Source organism: Chanodichthys erythropterus, chromosome 17 (assembly GCF_024489055.1).
Source record: "Chanodichthys erythropterus isolate Z2021 chromosome 17, ASM2448905v1, whole genome shotgun sequence".
In the NCBI taxonomy this organism is placed as follows: domain Eukaryota; kingdom Metazoa; phylum Chordata; class Actinopteri; order Cypriniformes; family Xenocyprididae; genus Chanodichthys; species Chanodichthys erythropterus.
Window position 1 is genome coordinate 26153550 of NC_090237.1, and position 18127 is coordinate 26171676.

At 38.1% G+C, this 18127-nt stretch overlaps 2 protein-coding genes across 7 annotated transcripts; one reads left to right on the forward strand and one right to left on the reverse strand.

Annotated features, from left to right (window-relative positions):
* Positions 1-84: 84 nt before the first annotated feature.
* Positions 85-5034, reverse strand: bloc1s3 (biogenesis of lysosomal organelles complex-1, subunit 3). Of its 4 annotated transcripts, none has more exons than XM_067365433.1 (3): positions 4321-5031; positions 2051-2210; positions 85-1137 (listed from the first exon to the last, which is right to left on the reverse strand). In XM_067365433.1, exons 2-3 carry the CDS (start codon positions 2059-2061, stop codon positions 531-533), a joined length of 618 nt encoding a protein of 205 aa, XP_067221534.1. In that variant the 5' UTR covers positions 2062-2210; positions 4321-5031; the 3' UTR covers positions 85-530. The 4 variants fall into 4 exon arrangements, with proteins under 4 accessions (XP_067221534.1, XP_067221533.1, XP_067221532.1 ...); XM_067365432.1 differs by having other exon boundaries at positions 3150-5031; XM_067365431.1 differs by lacking the exon at positions 2051-2210 and having other exon boundaries at positions 4321-5034.
* On the forward strand, positions 4049-18095 carry slc19a3a (solute carrier family 19 member 3a). 3 transcript variants are annotated; one of them, XM_067365427.1, is made up of 7 exons: positions 4049-4175; positions 5133-5288; positions 7816-8470; positions 11537-11749; positions 13714-13906; positions 16872-17013; positions 17428-18095. In XM_067365427.1, exons 2-7 carry the CDS (start codon positions 5142-5144, stop codon positions 17593-17595), a joined length of 1518 nt encoding a protein of 505 aa, XP_067221528.1. In that variant the 5' UTR covers positions 4049-4175; positions 5133-5141; the 3' UTR covers positions 17596-18095. The 3 variants fall into 3 exon arrangements, with proteins under 3 accessions (XP_067221528.1, XP_067221527.1, XP_067221529.1); XM_067365426.1 differs by having other exon boundaries at positions 4053-4175; positions 5127-5288; XM_067365428.1 differs by lacking the exon at positions 17428-18095 and having other exon boundaries at positions 4053-4175; positions 5127-5288; positions 16872-17412.
* The last annotated feature ends 32 nt before the right edge of the window (positions 18096-18127 follow it).

Genomic DNA, 18127 nt, shown 5'->3' on the forward strand with positions numbered 1-18127 from the left:
ATATATATATATATACACTGCTAAAAAGCCAAAAGGTGATTAAAAATTGTGAACCTAAAATAAAAATTTAAAGAAATGGTGACTATTTTTGGTATTTTTATTTTTTACTTCAATAACTAAGATACATTAAAGCAAATGCTGACTAGTTACATTCCCTAAATCATAGACTTTCCTATATACATTGATCATTTCAACCTGTATGTTAAAAAAAAGAAGAAAATTTGGTTTACACAACAGACAAGTTAACCTTTTTTTATATACCTATATAATTTATTTTCTTTATTTCCTCAGTGCATTCAGCAAATCAGCCCAAACTAATTTCAATGTTATTAATTTGGATGATCACTGATAATCATGACCATGTTGTGGTCAATAGGTTAATAACACCTTCCATTCTTCATGTAGCATACAAGAAATTTTTGTTTTTGCTTATATTGGACCTTCAACAGGCCAACAACATGCCCATATTAAACAATACGCAACATTTGTCATTTAAATTCAGCTGTCTCAACTTACTCTCAAACATTTGATTAAGATTGTCCAGACACCGGGTTAGGCATGGTGATGTCCGGCAGCAGGTGACAGCTCGTAATGATGTCAATCTTCTCAGACACTGACTTCAGGTCCTCTAGAATGAGTCTAATGCTGTGGGACGCGTTGATGATGCTTGTCTGAGAGTTGTTCAGATGAGCAGTGGCCTGTCTTATGTCCCTCGCAGCGTTCTGATACACCTGTTTCAGGCTTTGATTGACATCAGTGCACAATCGTGCATTGCTCTCCTGCAGTTTCTGCTGGAGTAACGTGTTAAAACGACCTGACTCAGGTCTGGACACAGGCGACAAACTGTCCTCCTGTCCGCACACTGTCGCAGGTGTGTTTCTGATCACGATGAGCGGAGGAAGATCCTTGCGGAGCATCTGTTGTTGGCTTTCAGAGGCCAGTCTGCGCGCTCTCTCCTCCTCATCCTCGCTGTCTGTCTCGGGTGCCTCTCCTGCCACCTTCATCCCTGATGATGATGATGATGATAACGCAAGGACAGGAGGGGCAGAGGTGATGTACACTTCATCATCCGAATCAGTTTCTGATGCTTCTCCCTGTACCACAATTTGAAATTTGTTGCTTGCCATTATTGCACACCTGGAAGATACATTTAAATCAGTTGATTACTCAATAAGCTTTACGAAAAAGTATTTTACCATGGTATAATATGGTGTATACATTATATACATACCATGATTACATTTCATACTTTATAGGCCTACATTTACATTTTATTCTACGTCAAGACACTTTTACATTTTACATTCATTTACATACTACTTCTACTTCAGGTATTTAAAGAAATATAATCAGCCTGAAATCGGCTGCCCCACGGCGCCTGCGGCTCAGACTCCGGGCCGATTGTGGCACATGTATATTTGTTACGGCTGTAAAGCACCGGGCCGATTGCTGTTCACAGTAACTGGCCCAACTTTGGCTGTAGAAATCTGGGCCACTTCTGCCAGTGACTTGGCTTGTTCACTCACAGATGGTATAACGTAGCAATAATTATCATAAAGTTGACTAAAATGACACATTTTAACTAACGAATTTGTCAAAAACATGTTTGCGGTAAAACTTAAAATAATAAAAGTGCCGTATAAGACAGAAAATTCTCCAATATGTATAATATCAAATCTATTTCTAAGTAGGCTAATTCAGCAATTCATTATTTTATACGTTTTTAAGTATTTTAAACATCGATGTTGTACGGTACCTGCAGAGATTTATATTAACCTCTTTTCTCAGCATAAATGACTGTACCCTCCCGTGAGGTGCATGCAGAACTCGGGACGTTTTAAGACGTTTAATGTGAAAAGCTTAACATGGTTTAATTTACTAAGGCAGTGTTATTAACAAACTAAACTTAGTAAACACTAAACTAATAAATCATGCTATGTACAGAAAAGCAGATGAGCCCAGAATATGAATGCAACACGTTTAATTAAGCATTTTACTCCCTTAAAGGATTAGTTCACTTTCAAATAAAATTTCCTGATAATTTACTCACCCCCATGTCATTCAAGATGTTTATGTCTTTCTTTCTTCAGTCGAACAGAAATGAAGGTTTTTGATGAAAACATTCCAGGATTATTCTCCTTATAGTGGACTTCAAAAACCTTCCCTATTCTACTTAAGGAACGAACGCAGCGCCAGTTCCATTTTTTTTCCTGTAAGTAGAATAGGGAAGACGTAGGACATACGGTGTAAGCTTTTTGAAGAATACAAAAGTGCGGTTTTGGCAGAAGCACTTGGAAGGCGATCATCTGTTTGTATAAAGCATATACATTTGTATTTTTTTTTTTTTTAAATGACCGATCGTTTCGCTAGATAAGACCCTTATTCCTCGTCTGGTATCGTTTAAAGCTCTTTGAAGCTGCACTGAAACTGTAATTTTGACCTTCAACCGTCTGGAGGCCATTGAAGTCCACTATAAGGAGAATAATCCTGGAATGGTTTCGTCAAAAACCTTAAAGGTGCCGTAGAACATCTTTTTAAAAGATGTAATATAAGTCTAAGGTGTCTCCTGAATGTGTCTGTGAAGTTTCAACTCAAAATACCCCATAGTGTTTTTTTATTAATTTTTTTAACTGCCTATTTTGGGGCATCATTAAATATGAGCCAATTTAGGCTGCGGCCCCTTTAAATCTCCTACTCCCCGCCCATGGATCTCGCGCTCGCCTTTAACAGCATAAACAAAGATCACACAGCTAATATATCCCTCAAAATCTTTACAAAGTGTTCATCATGCAGCATATCAGATTATGTAAGTATGGTATTTATTTGGATGTTTACATTTGATGAGTTTGATAGTGCTCCGTGGCCAACGGCTAATGCTACACTGTTGGAGAGATTTATAAAGAATGAAGTTGTGTTTATGCATTAAACAGACTGCAAGTGTTTAATAATGAAAATAGTGACGGCTCTTGTCTCCGTGAATACAGTAAGAAACGATGGTAACTTTAACCACATTTAACAGTACATTAGCAACATGCTAACAAAACATTTATAAAGACAATTTACAAATATCACTAAAAATATCATGATATCATGGATCATGTCAGTTATTATTGCTCCATCTGCCATTTTTCGCTATTGTTCTTGCTTACCTAGTCTGATGATTCAGCTGTGCACATCCAGACGTCCTGCCCTTGTGTAATGTCTTGAACATGGGCTGGCATATGCAAATATTGGGGGCGTACATATTAATGATCTCGACTGTTACGTAACAATCGGTGTTATGTTGAGATTCGCCTAATCTTCGGAGGTCTTTTAAACAAATGAGATTTATATAAGGAGGAGGAAACAATGGAGTTTGAGACTCACTGTATGTCATTTCCATGTACTGAACTCTTGTTATTCAACTGTACCAAGATAAATTCAATTTTTAATTCAAGGGCACCTTTAATTTCTTTTTGACTGAAGAACGAAAGACATGAACATCTTGGATGACATGGGGGTGAGTAAATTAACAGGAAAGTTTATTTGAAAGTGGATTAATCCTTTAACGTGGCTTGATGTAAAAGACAGTGGCATTTAAAGACCAATTTAGTAAACACTATACTAACAAAGCATAATACACAGAAAAAACAGTTTGTGCAGAATTTTATCTTTTAATATCATTTAGTAGGCTCCATTAAGCTTTTTCTTTATAACGATTTTCTATGGGAGGAAAACACAACCAATCATATTCTGGGCTCATCTCCTGCTGTACATAGTATGGTTTATTAGTATGATGTTAACGGAGTTTGGTCTGTTAATAACACTGTCTTCTTAGCACATTAAGCTAGGTTAAGCGTTTTCCTGGTATAAAAATCGCGCATCCTGTATTGTTTGTCTACAGGAAACCCATACGCTTTTTGAAGGCGGAAGCCGGAAGCTAGATATTTTAGTTCATTTCATAACTTGTAAATTTTTTTTTTTTTTTTTATACAGAAACGCATCGCTTCGCTTCAAAAGGCCTTTATTAACCCTCCGGAGGATGGATGCTCTTTCTTCAGCTCATATTAATTGTTTCCCGTTCACTGCCATTATAAAGCTCAGATGCATCAGGATATTTATTAATATAACGTTACCTCTGATTGTGTTCATCAGAAAAAGAAACTCATATACGTTACACCCAGGATGGCTTGAGGGTGAGTAAAGCTTGGGGATAATTATCATTTGAAAGTGAACCAATCCTTTAAATTGTTTAACGCGTAACTTAGGTTTTGATATTAATTTTGCACAGTAGTTGTATTAAGAAAGCCATTCAAATCAAATGTGCGTGTTTTTTCTAACCTGCTGGTGTTTGTATCCACAATCCAAATGTCATAAGATCTGTCACGAGAAAGCAAACATGAAGCAAAAAGCAGCAGAAACAGCATCAGGACTTTAAAATAAAAGTCCATCAGAATCAGAAGTTTATACGAATTCAAAATAAAGGCCCCAAAGAAATATAAACATGCGACATAAAAATAAAATAATAAAATAAAATAAAATAAAATAAAATAAAATAAAATAAAATAAAATAAAATAAAATAAACAAAAAGGTGTCCTCCATCCTCCAAAAATCAGGGGGAAAAATCCTATCCTAAAAAATGCCAAAAGAATTGGAAATATGTGTGAATTCAAAATATAAGCCCTAAAGAATAAGAAGTTTGTGAGACATTATAGTAAATTCTAGTAATCAAAAGTCAGAAGAGAAGTATGCTGCTGAAAGTTTGTCAAATCAATGAATTATAATCACGAATAAATTAAGGAAATAAGCAATGCATATGAATGAATGAATGAATGAATGAATGAATGAATGAATGAATGAATGAATGAATATCCATGTAGAAAGTATAAGTTAAAATAGGGAAGGTTTGTTTGGCTATTGCATGTTTCATTATCTGGTGAATAACAGTAATGCTCAGAATTAGTGTGTAATCAGAATGATCTAAGAACTTTGGTCACTGGTTGCTCATTTACAGCACACACAGAAACTCTGTGAGGTGATTAGAGGAAGAGAGGAACAGTATTTCTATGAAAACAGATCTCATACACCTGTAAAGGTAAACAGTGCATGCAAAAATAGTAAAATAAAGTGTTCTTTTTAAAATAAGATACAGATTTTGAAGATGGAGACTCTGAAGCGATGGATGAGGGACTGGAAGTATCCGACATCTCTGTTATGCATCTATGGGTTCCTCAGCACAGTAAAGCCCTTAGAACCATTTCTCATTCCATTCCTAACTGGACCAGACAAGAACCTAACCATTGAGCAGGTATAGTGACCTTTTAAATGTTTAATTATTAACATAATGTTTTTGGATTGCAGAATCTAACTGCATGACTCATGGCATATATCAATCTCAGTTGAGCTTAAAGGAATGGTTCACCCAAAAATTAAAATTCTGTCATCTTTTACTCACCCTCATGTCGTTCAAAACCTGGAAGAGTTTGCCTCTATGCAACACAAATGAGGATAGTTTTGTCCATACAATGAAAGGATTGATGTTCTGGATCCCATTGATGTTAATTGTATGGACAAAAATATTCAAAATATCTTCTTTCATGTTACACAGAAGAAAGAAAGTCACAGATTTAGAATGAGGGTACGTAAATGACAGATTTTTCATTTTTGGGTCAACTATGCCTTTAAATGGTAAATTAATTCCAGAGAAAGCATAACCTTCTATGGTCAATTATTGTGATTCTGATATAGTTACTGAGTTAGATTTGTGCAGTGAAAAAAATAAGTATCAATACTGTTATAAAAATGCAGTGAATAGAAATAATATTTTAAATTATTATAATTTTTTTTACTAATATATTGTATATATTATTTTTATAATACGCTCTAAAAAATGCTGGGTTAAAAACAACCCAAGTTGGGTTGAAAATGGACAAACCCAGCGATTGGGTTGTTTTAACCCAGCAGTTGGGTTAAATGTTTGCCCAACCTGCTGGGTAGTTTTATTTAACTCAACTATTGTTTAAAAATACATACTGCTTACTTAAAATGAACCCAAAATATCTTGTAAATTAACATTTATTAATATGTTTAATAAATGAACATTTTAATTTAATTTTAGATTAATTTTAAGTCAGCCATATAGTCATTTTCAAACAATAGTTGGGCAAACATTTAACCCAACAGTTGGGTTAAAACAACCCAATCACTGGGTTTGTCCATTTTCAACCCAACTTGGGTTGTTTTTAACCCAGCATTTTTTAGAGTGTAGTATTATATATTTTTTGTCTTGTTCTTTAGTAATTATATTAATTATAATCACTTATTTATAAATAATTATAATGCATTTTTGCATTAATCAATTATTGTGATTCTGATGTAGTTACTGTGTTAGATTTGTGCAATAAACATTATCTATACTGCTGTAAAATATGCAGTGGATAGAAATAATATTTAAAAATCTATATTTGGCAAGTTGACATGGCATTTCAAATAGTAACAGCATTGTGGCATGCTATATTTAATCTAAAATTATAATTATTTTTATTTACATATTATATATATTATTATTTGTATAATATGGAGCCCCACACATGACACGCAAGAAAAAAAAAATTAAATTGTGCGCACAATTTACTATTTCGTTCCCTCGATGCGCAAGATTTATAAATCGAAGGAACACAATTATAAATCGTGCGCATGATTTAGCTTACTATTTTTTTTCCTGCATGTCATGCCCAGGGCTCTGTAGTATATCATTTCTATATTATTATTTCTATTATATTGTTTCTTGTTCTTTATTAATTATAGTAATTAAAGGTGCATTGTGTAAATTTTAGCGGCATCTAGTGGTGAGGTTGCGAAATGCAACCAACAGCAGCCCACCCCACCCATTCGCGTGATTTGAGAAGCTACGGTGGCCGTCAAGCCGACACAAGACAAAGATGTTGTCGTCTGAGACATTAGTACGTTAGCCAGTCAAGCAATGAGGTTTCTTCTTACTTCTCACAAAGAACGGTTTCTGCTTCTAGTAAACCAGATGACTACTACTACTACTACATAGGGCTGGGCGATATATCGCATGCGATTGTCATGCGCATTTCGTCAGTAAAGCCGGTTCCCTGATTACCGCTAAATCGCCATCACCTGCTTTCAAATGGAGCGGCATTTAATAGACAGAGCTGTAGTTCACTGATAAGCCACGCAATATCGTGTTCATTATCGAAGGCGATTCATCTGCAATATGAGCGCGATATTGCGTAGCTTTTCAGTGATCTACGGCTCTGTCTATTAAATGCCGCTCCATTTGAAATGGGTGATGGCGATTTAGCTGTAATCAGGGAACCGGCTTTACTGACGAAATGCGCATGACAATCGCATGCGGTATATCGCCCAGCCCTACTACTACATGTGTATTCAATGTAGTGACAATGCAAGCTGTCTCTAAAAACACGAATGATTTAGAAGAAGAACAACATACTGACTAAACGCACTCTGTAGAGTGTTTGTCCGTTTAGGGCTACTGTAGAAACATGCCGACGCAAAATGGCGACTTAACATGTAAGGGGACCCGCGGTGTATGTAGACAGAAATGACTCATTCTAAGGTAATAAAAACATAACGGTTCATTATGTAAGGTCTTTATACCCACTGAAAACATAGTTATGTATATTATATTGCATTTCTGTCAAAAGATCCTCCCAAATTTTACACATTTCACCTTTAATTATAGGCTACATGCAGTTTTTTTGCTTGAATCAATTGTTGGGATTGTAATAGTTATTTGTGTAATAAATCTAGTTTGTTGTTGGTGGTAAGTAGTTGTTTTTTCCCTCAAGGTAACCAATCAGATATTCCCAGTGTGGACGTACTCTTACCTGACAGTGCTGGTTCCTGTCTTCCTCCTCACTGATTGGCTACGTTACAAACCTGTGGTGGTCTTCCAGTGTTTAGTCCTGTTCATCACCACAGCAATGATACTGTGGTGTAAGGGTGTATCAGAGATGCAGGCCGTGCAGTTTACATATGGAGTGGTGACGTCCTGTGATGTTGCTTACTTCACGTACATCTACAGCATGGTGGAGTTGAAGCACTACCTGAAAGCCACCTCGTACTGCCGGACCGCACAGCTGCTGGGATACACTGTTGGTTCAGTATTAGGCCAGATCCTAGTCTCTTTTGAACTGATGTCCTACAGCTACATTCTAGTGTTTACACTTGTTCTCACCGCTGTTGCGTTGATCACCTCCATTCTTCTTCCAATGCCTAAGACAAGCATGTTCTTCCACCAAAGGAGAAGAGCTAGTGGAGAGACCGATGGTGAAGGGCATGTTGGGACAGTTAAACCTCTGGAACCTGAGGAAGTGTCTATTACAGAGGTGGATCTTCAGAGCAATGAGCAAAAAGATGGTGCAGAGGTGGATGGATCCAGACGGCAGCAGGAAACACTGGAATGTTCCAGTGATAATACAAGTGCAAAAAGTTCCAAGACAGGTAGGAATCTGCCTCATTAGTAAAATCACATGGCTAATAATGTGTGATTGTGGAAGTAGCTAATAGACATTTTTAGACTTTCGGCTCCATTGTCTCAAAGTCAATGTTTTTTTTTTGACTTGGTCTTCGGTTAAATGCCTGAAATAAGGTCTGTGGTGAACACAAGAGCAAGATATTTTCATGTTTTATTCTACAACAAAGTTGGAATACGAACACAGCTGCAGTTTCGTTTTTTTTCATTAAGTTGAATAGGGAAGGCGCAGGACATTCAGCGTAAGCGTTTTGAAGAATGCGGAAACGGGAAGTACGTTCAAGGCGATATTTTGTGTTTATAAAGCATAAACGATTGTATTTTTTTCAAAAATGGCAGATCATTTCGATAGTTAACACCCTTATTCCTCGTCTGGTATCGTTTAAAGCTCTTTGAAGCTGCACTGAAACTGTAATTTTGACCTTCAACCTGTTGATAGCCGTTGAAATCCACTATATGGAGAAAAATCCTGGAATGTTTTCATCAAAAACCTTAATTTCTTTTCGACTGACGAAAGAAAGACAGGAACATCTTGGATGACATGGGGGTGAGTAAATTATCAGGAAAAGTTTATTTAAAAGTGGACTAATCCTTTAAGATATTTTTTATGAAGTCTGAAAGTTTTCTGTCTCTCCATAAAGATCCAACGCAACTACCACTCCAAGGTCCAGAAAGGTAGGAAAAATACATAATAAAATACTCCATGTGTCTCCAGTGGCTTAAACTCAAATTTACGAAGTGACGTGAGTGCTTTGTTTGCTCAGAAAAAAAACACAATTTACCACTTTATTTAGAAAATAATATTATCCAAATCATGTTCACGCACAATGCCAGCTCTCGCGTGAATGCAAAACACGTGTCTTGAAGCTTGAGTTGACGCATGAGTCTGAACACAACACGCTTACGTCTTGAAGATCTCATGAACGCATGTTGTAGATCAATATTTTTCTAAGTAAAGTGATAAATTAGTTTTTTTTTTTTTTTACGCAAACAAAGCACTCGTGTCGCTTAATAAAATTGCGTTTAAGCCACTGGAGTCACATTGAGTACTTGTACTAATGATGTCTACCTTTCTGAAACCTGGTTGCTTTGGATCTCTATGGAGAGACAGAAACTTCTCAGACTTCATCAAAAATATCTTAATTTGTGTTCTGAAGATGAACAAAGGTCTTACGGATGTGGAACGACATGAGGGTGAGTAATAAATGACAGAATTTAAATTTTTGGGTGAACTAACTCTTTAAATATACTTGGCTTGTACTGACAGAAAAGTTTAAATTTAAGTATATTTGGCTTATACTTGTACTCAATTTTTTGAGTGAGATATTTAAAAGTATAAAGTATTCTAAGTATATTTGGCTTGTAGTTGTGTTTACTCGACTATTAAATACTTTTTTTCAAATAGTTTTACATGCTGTCTTATAAACTTACATTGTAAATATAGATTTACAAAGAAAACAGATATGATCCTAATTCTGAGTATATGAATTTTTGTGTAGTCCACTGGTAGTGTACATAGAAATTTACTACAAATCTACTTAAAGTACAATATTTCAAGTATAAAAATTAATACCTAAATATGATCATAGTAGTATACTTAAAGTGCAAAAATAATATGTAAATACTACACTATAAGTATGATATTAAGTTCACTTAAAGAAAACTTACAAGTATACTTGCAGCATAAAACTACTAAACTTGTAATTTACTGAGAGTATACTTCAAAATGTACTTTCCTAAACTAAAAATGTGCTACAAGTATATAACTACTAAACTGTAGTGTACAATTACCTCAATATGCAATAAAAGACTCTGAGGTTTATATCTCTGAGGTTGATGAAGATAAGATACTCCAAATTATTAATAAACAATACAGCATTCATAAAAAAATACAGTGCCAGTTTGCTAAAGCCCTTGGTAAATTTGATAAATTTATCTATTAGAGAAAGTAAATTCCACTCAAATTGGGAAACGTCTATTATAAACCCCAATTTTTAAGGCAGGATCAGTTGATGAGGTTTAGAATTATAGATCAATTTCTATACTCCCTGCAATTTCTAAAATTTTGGAAAAGTTGGTAGCTGAACAACTTATCAACTATCTAGAAAAAATTGATCTACTTCATTCTAAACAGTTTGGTTTTAGGCCTAAGCATTCAACATAAATGGCTAACTGTTTTCTCAGAGTTGATAAAGGGATCTTTAGATAATGTAGTAGGCGCAGTGTTTTTAGACCTCAAAAAGGCATTTGATAGCGTGAGTCATGAAGAAGGTTGTTTTTCAGGGTTGGAGCTAAACTCTGCAGGACAGCGGCTCTCTAGGACCGAACTTGCCTACCCCTGGTTTAGATCATATCACGAGATCAGTGTTAAAATAAATTAGATCATCTTTATGAAACTGTGAGATGGGTGTCCCTCAAGGGTCAATTTTAGGTCCATTGTTGTTTTCCTTATATATCAATGATTTACCAAATTGTTGTAAGGAAACTAAATGTCAATTATATGCAGGTGACACATTTTGTGTATCAGCATTTATGTATCAGCACAGACTCCACGCCTAGATAGCAGATATATTAACAAATGAAATGACTGACGTGTCACAGTGGCTGCAAAACAACTGTTTGACCTTGAATTGTTCAAAAACTCAATGTGTTTTTCAATGGAAGGAAATGAGTGGTTTACTTAGTTTTGAAATTTTTTATAAATTTGTCTCGTACTTTTGATGAAATCCGAGAGCTAAATAATTTAACCGACACTTTCAAGATCCAGAAAAGTGGTTCAAACTTAATATTATGAAGTGACAAGAATACGTTTTGTGCGCAAAAACAAAACATAAATAATGATTTTATTCAACAATATCATCTTCTCTTCTGTGTCATTCTTATACGATTTTTACATTCAGCGCTTCCAGGTTCTACGTCAGATGCTGACACAGGAGCTGGCCAATACTGAGCCAGCGTTCTGACATAGAACCTGGAAACACTAAATTGGCCTAAATTGATGTAGTGGAATTCTGATTGGCCTGATAATATCCCAGGTGGCTGTGGTGATGTTCTGCTCCGGTTGTGGAGGGATTTCCTGCAGTGTTTCTCCTCCCGTACACTGCTTATCTGGTCAGCGTGGTGGGCACTGTCTACCTGCGGCTACAACCAGACGGTGAACTACGTCCAGTCACTGTGGGAGCATGTGGAGCCGTCTAATAACTTCACAGTGTACAATGGAGGAGTGGAGGCCCTCTCAAACCTGTTTGGTGAGTAAGGGACAGTAATTTGGAAAAAGTTGGCATTAAATGGAAGCTGCGACAGTCCTTTCTTCCTTATTGTGATGTATATCTGAGTTCAGTGGCTTCTCAAACAAGAAAAAATCTAGGCCGGGACTTGACTGGATGCTTGGATAGTTGTGATTTGCTATAGATTTCAACTGTGCCCGCCCCCTTTTTAGCGGCGTTGGTTCTGGAAGTATTTTTTCCATTCATTTCTCTCATAGGGATTTCAAAAAGTTTTAGTTAAAGCTTTATAAGCCATGAACCAATCCAACCAGCTATGAGGTGAAAGATAACATTACAAACTTTGATTTGAAACAAAAAAGTATTTGAAAATGAACAATATATTTTAAGTGCAAAATATGCATATATACACTCCTTCAAATCATTGAATTCAGGTGTTCCAATCACTTCCATTGCCACAGGTGTATAAAATCAAGCACCTAGGCATGCAGACTGCTTCTACACACATTTGTGAAAGAATGGGTCGCTCTCAGGAGCTCAGTGAATTCAAGCATGGTACCTGATGGTTGCCACTTGTGGAATAAGTCAATTCATGAAATCTCCTCACTACTAAATATTCCATAGCCAACTGTTAGTAGTATCATAACAAAGTGGAAGCAATTGGGAACAACAGCAACTCAGCCATGAAGTGGTAGGCCACGTAAAATCACAGAGCGGGGTCAGCGCATGCTGAGGCACACAGTGCGCAGAAGTCACCAACTTTCTGCAGTCAATAGCAACAGATCTCCAAACTTCATGTGGGCTTCAGATTAGCTCAAGAACAGTGTGTAGAGAGCTTCATGGAATGGGTTTCCATGGCCGAACAGCTGCATCCAAGCCTTACATCACTAAGTGCAATGCAAAGCGTCGGATGCAGTGGTGTAAAGCACACCGCCACTGGACTCTAGAGCAGTGGAGACGTGTTCTCTGGAGTGACCAATCACATTTCTCTGTATGGCAATCCAATGGTCGAGTCTGGGTTTGGCGGTTGCCAGGAGAACGGTACTTGTCTGTCAGTGCCAAGTGTAAAGTTTGGTGGAGAGGGAATTATGGTGTGGAGTTATTTTTCAGGGGTTGAGATTGACCCCTTAGTTCCAGTGAAAGGAACTCTTAATGCTTCAGCATATCAAGACATTTTGGACAATTTCAATTTCAACTTTGTGGGAACAGTTTAGGGATGGCCTCTTCCTGTTCCACATGACTGAGCACCAGTGCACAAAGCAAGGTCCATAAAGACATGGATGAGGGAGTTTGGAGTGGAGGAACTCGACTGGCCTGCACAGAGTCCTGACCTCAACCCGAGAGAACACCTTTGGGATGAATTAGAGCGGAGACTGTGAGCCAGACCTTCTCGCCAACATCACTGCCTGACCTCACAAATGCACTTCTAGAAGAATGGTAAAAAATTCCCATAAACACACTCCTAAACCTTGTGGAAAGCCTTCCCAGGAGAGTTGAGGCTGTTTTAGCTGCAAAGGGTGGGCCAACTCCATATATTTAACCCTACGGATTAAGAATGGGATGTCATTAAAGTTCATATGCATGTCAAGGCAGGCATCCCAAAACTTTTGGCTGAAATATATCGAAATATTTACATTTTTGAGAGCATAAGAAGACAGTCCCGATTATGTCATTTGCAATGCTTCATGGAAGTAGGTGGAGCTAACAAGATCTTTTGGTGTGGTTTGTTTCTTTCAACACTGATTGGATGGAATTTTCTGTACAGCATCATGGGTAATGCAGTGTTTCACCACAAATTCCACTGTTAAACATGATTATTTTAAAAGTAAGTTGAGATAATGTGAGCTGACGGCTTTATGCTGAATGCTGTCATTTAACAAACTTGTAGCTTACAGTAAGGCTGTCTTTAAAGTTTTAAAAGTTATTTCAATTTCTCAGAGAAACAGTAAATGTGACCCCCCCATATACTGGCCCTCACTGCATCACAGGGGCGGCAGCGGCATATGGTATCGGGTTTTCATCTGCAGACTGGTCTCGCTGGGGTGAGATGGCTCTGGGTGCGCTCTCTGCCCTGGAGGGTGGTGCTCTCTTTGCAATGGTCTTCAGCGCCAACATCTGGGTCTGCTACTGTGGCTACATCATTTTTAAGAGCCTGTACATGCTGCTCATCACCATTGCCATGTAAGTTCTGTTCAAAATATGTGACTTATTATATAAGCGCCTGCTTACAGCTCAGATGTTTATTTCTTAGTAAGTTAAATGTCATCATGAACCAAATTTTGCTGAATATAATCTATCCCTGCTCCAAACTAATGGCATTATTACTTGATAAACATTCAGAAATGTATACATTATCTTATCTGACCACTTGCTGTTTCACCTTAATTGGTGTAATGGTAAAGATTTTGGACCTGTAATGCTGACAGTCAGATTTCAGGTCCATTTGTTTTAGTTGAAACCTGATGATGTAAAGCATTATAAACCTTATATACAGTAGATGCAATAAAAAAGCACATATATCAAAGGGTAAGAGGGCAGAAAATTGCCTAGTCATGGTAATAAAGTTCTTGGAGGGTGGGCATGGGAGCACCAATAATCCTCTCAGCAGTCCAAACTATCCTCTGTAGGTGGTAAGTGGGAGGAGTGCTGGAGGGGTTTCTCCTGAAGTCCACCATCATCTCCACTGTTTTGAGTGTGCTCCAGGATGTTATGACTGCACCAGAAAGCAAAATGCTCAACCTCCTGCCTATATACAGACTCGTCACCGTTGTGTATGAGGCTGATGATGGTAGGGTCATCTGCAAACTTCAGGAGTTTGACAGAGGGGTCTTTGCCAGTGCAGTCGTTTGTATACAGGGAGAAGAGCAGTGGGGACAGCACACATCCCTAGGGGGCGCCAGTGCTGATTATGCAGGTGTTAGATGTGAATTTCCTGAGTCTCACTGGCTGTTGCCGATCAGTAAGAAAGCTGGTGATCAGGTAGAGGTGAGCACAGAGAACTGGGTTAATTTAGTCTGGAGGTATTGAAAGCCCAACGGAATTCCACAAACAGGATCCTCACATAAGTCCCTGGTTTGTCCAGATGTTGCAGGATATAATACAGTCCCATGTTGACTGGATCATCCACTGACCTGTTTGCTCAATAAGCAAACTGCAGGGGGTCCAGTAAAGGTCCTGTGATGTCCTTCATGTAAGTCCAGTCTCTCAAATGACTTCATGACCACAGATGTAAGAGCAACAGGTCTGTAGTCATTAAGTCCTGTGAATTTTTTTTTTTTTTTGGATGGGGATGATGGTGGTGCATTTGAAGCAGGCTGGTGAACCGTCTGGACCAGGTGCTTTCCTTGTAAGAAAAGCACCTGGAAGACCTTGAAGACCCGACACATCCTTTTCACAGACCTGTGCAGGAGGGGGAGGGGATTTGCTGAAGGTGTTGATCAGGTTTGCTTAACAAAACCAGCCCAACTGCTATTCAAAAACTGACCCAAACTAGCCTAATTGCGTTCCGAGGATTAAAAATCACGGTCCCTGGGTGGTTTGCATCAACCCGTGGACTAAAAAAAAAAAAAAAAACCCACGGCAACAGTGTAAAAGTAGCCCAATTCCGTGGGAAAACCGCGCACTTGGCAACACTGATGTTGATGGTGGTGTAGATAGACCATCAGAGTGGTTATGGGGTACGAGACAGTTTCAAATCTGCGGTAAAACTCATTCAGATCATCAGCCAGTTGTTGACATCTTGTAGTTTGTCTTTCAAGCCTTTCCATACTGAAGCACGGTCATTAGCTGAAAACTTGTTTTCCAGCTTTTTTGAGCAGCTCCTCCTCGGTCGGCTGTCGGGCAGGTTTTGTTCGTTGGCTGACTAAGTTTTCTCACTGTTGGCTGAAGTTGGTCCTTGTTTGCTTTTTTTTTTTGGCCGATTCGACATGTTGAATCCGTGTCGGAGCTCGTCGGTCCATTCTGATTGGCTGTTCAGCTGCGTGGTATAGAAAGGCGCTTCTTACGCAGGCACAGAACTTGGCCATCGGGTGTCAGTTTGGTGTGTCGGGGCAACTTTTGACCCAGATGTGAGCTGCCGACATGAGCCAACCCTGCAGCCTGCTTTCGTCGCAACTTGTTCAGCAGTGTCAGCTTGGTGTGTTCCGGGCTTAATCTCCTTTGTCAAGCCCTGTCCCAAATGGTACACTTCATGTGCACTTTCGGTCTTGTGGACTTACAATAGCCACTGCGTGCACGTGTCCGTTAAGTCCACAAGACCGTAGGGTGTCCCATTCGTCATTTAAGCTTAAAGAAGTGTGCTCGTGAGCGCCCCCTTTGCGCCTCAATGCACTTCTGCTGAGCCCGCAAGACTGTGAGCTACGCAGAGAACTTTACCTGGCAGTCAAAGCGGCATTACGTTGTGAAAGTGCGGACTCAGAGGAAAACCATGAGGGTTTAGGGTGCCATTTGGGACAGGGCCTCAGAGTGTTTTTGGCCTAGTTCTACAAGATTTTGTCCCCATTCCTGTAGGTATCTTCTTTGGCCTGACTTAGCTGAATTTCACTGTGAACCATGTTTTTTCATTGTTGTATGTTAAATAAGTCCTGGTAGGAATGCAAATATCCTTACAGAAACTGACAGAATCTGTGAGCTCATCTAGATCTACAACTTTTCTAGTCAAATAATATTTTTTTTGTTTTTGTTTATAGAGATTGCACACAGAAAGAGCAATGTCTAGACCAGTGGTTCCCAACCATGTTCCTGGAGGCCCCCCAACACTGCATATTTTTTTATCTCTCTTTTGTTTGACACACCCATTTCAGGTCTTGGATGTCCCTACTAATGAGCTGATGATCTGAATCAGGTGTGTTTGATAAAGGAGACATGTAAAACATGCAGTGTTGGGGGGCCTCCAGGAATGTGGTTATAAACCATTGGTCTAGACAATTAAAAACTTTAGAAAAGCCTTATTAAAATTACCTAATATTTAATAGTTTTCATTGACTGTGACAACCCTGTGAATTTCATTGTTACTTATCACAGGGTCCCCAGACCTAATGAATTAATTTTAATAAAGCAGCAGGAAGAAAAGAAAACACATCTTCTCTAAAATCAACTCTTCATAAGGTAATGAATGCACTATTATATCCATGTCCATGTTTCATAGGTTCCAGATAGCAGCTGGGTTGAACATGGAGCGTTACGCCCTTGTGTTCGGAGCCAACACCTTCTGTGCTCTGGTCCTCCAGACAATCATCACCTCAGTGGTGGTGGATAGCAGTGGGCTTGGTCTGGATATTGTCACACAGGTGAGGTTACACTCTTTGTATAAATTATGTTATATGGTAAAAAACAGCATGACTCAGATGCTAAATTTCTATTGGATACAAAACAATTGGGCTTTTCACACTGCTTAATCCTGCTTCTACATTACAAATGAGAAACGTTACTTTACCTGGGGTTGAAAGTGGGGTTAACACTGCTTTTTACCCAGGATTATGACAGCCTACTCCAGAGCAGGGTTAACACTATCCAAAGCATCTTTTAAACCAGGGTTGACCCAGGTTTTATCAATGTACAGTGTGAAACGGCAACTTTTGAATACCCAGAATTAATTGGTAACGCCAAGTTAATTATGAATGTGAAACTAAAAAACTAAAATGTGACTAAGATGCCAGAACAGTGTTTGCATTCAGACGGTTGTTGTGTTACTTGTCTTACAGTTTACTGTCTACGGGGGATATTTTTCTGTTATTGCCATCGTTTTCTTCTTGAGGGGTTTGTATATTATAATGTGCCGAAAACCTGAGATGGAAACACCGAGAGAGAATCCAGAAGAAACTTTAAAGGAAGTAGATGATGCTCAAATCATCACTGCAACAGAATTCTGAACAAAAGGAACAGGAAGTACAAGAAGTTTAAGCCATTTTGATTAATAAGCAAACTTTTTTTTTTTTTTTTTTTAGGTAAAATTCATTTTAATATATATTGTATATTTATTTATATATATATATATATATACACACATTAACTTAGATTTCTGTAACATAAGTGGTCTTGATTCAGAGTCTTATGAGTTCAGGAGGAGTTGACATCCAAAAAGAGTCTTGTAGCTCCTCGTAATGTTTTTTTTGCCTCATTCTCAGAAACTCCAAAAGCACAAAAAGGCGATGTCAAAAAGGAATTCCACATTCTTGCTTTATGTTATTCACAGCATGGCGGACGTCAACGCCATATATGCAGCATATGTATGTGTGCGTACGTGTGTGTATGTGTTAAAGATACAAATACTGATATGCACAAAGATCTAAAATTTAGCAATTTCTATGAAAGAATTATATACAGAATTGCAGCATTAACATGAACAGGAGGTTTGCAATAACTTAGTTATCCGCCACGTTGTGCAGATGATTTCCAGGCCAG

What these genes read in the sequence shown, in the direction of transcription:
- bloc1s3 (XM_067365429.1), bottom strand. Translation starts at nt 3,382, where the DNA reads ATGGAAATGACATACAGTGAGTCTCAAACTCCATTGTTTCCTCCTCCT. An exon ending in CAGCTGAATCATCAGACTAG is followed by an intron (nt 1,138 to 3,149) that starts GTAAGCAAGAAC and finishes TGTATCTTCCAG; the next exon opens with GTGTGCAATAATGGCAAGCA.
- slc19a3a (XM_067365427.1), top strand. Translation starts at nt 5,142, where the DNA reads ATGGAGACTCTGAAGCGATGGATGAGGGACTGGAAGTATCCGACATCT. An exon ending in AGAACCTAACCATTGAGCAG is followed by an intron (nt 5,289 to 7,815) that starts GTATAGTGACCT and finishes TTTTCCCTCAAG; the next exon opens with GTAACCAATCAGATATTCCC. An exon ending in CTGCTCATCACCATTGCCAT is followed by an intron (nt 13,907 to 16,871) that starts GTAAGTTCTGTT and finishes CATGTTTCATAG; the next exon opens with GTTCCAGATAGCAGCTGGGT.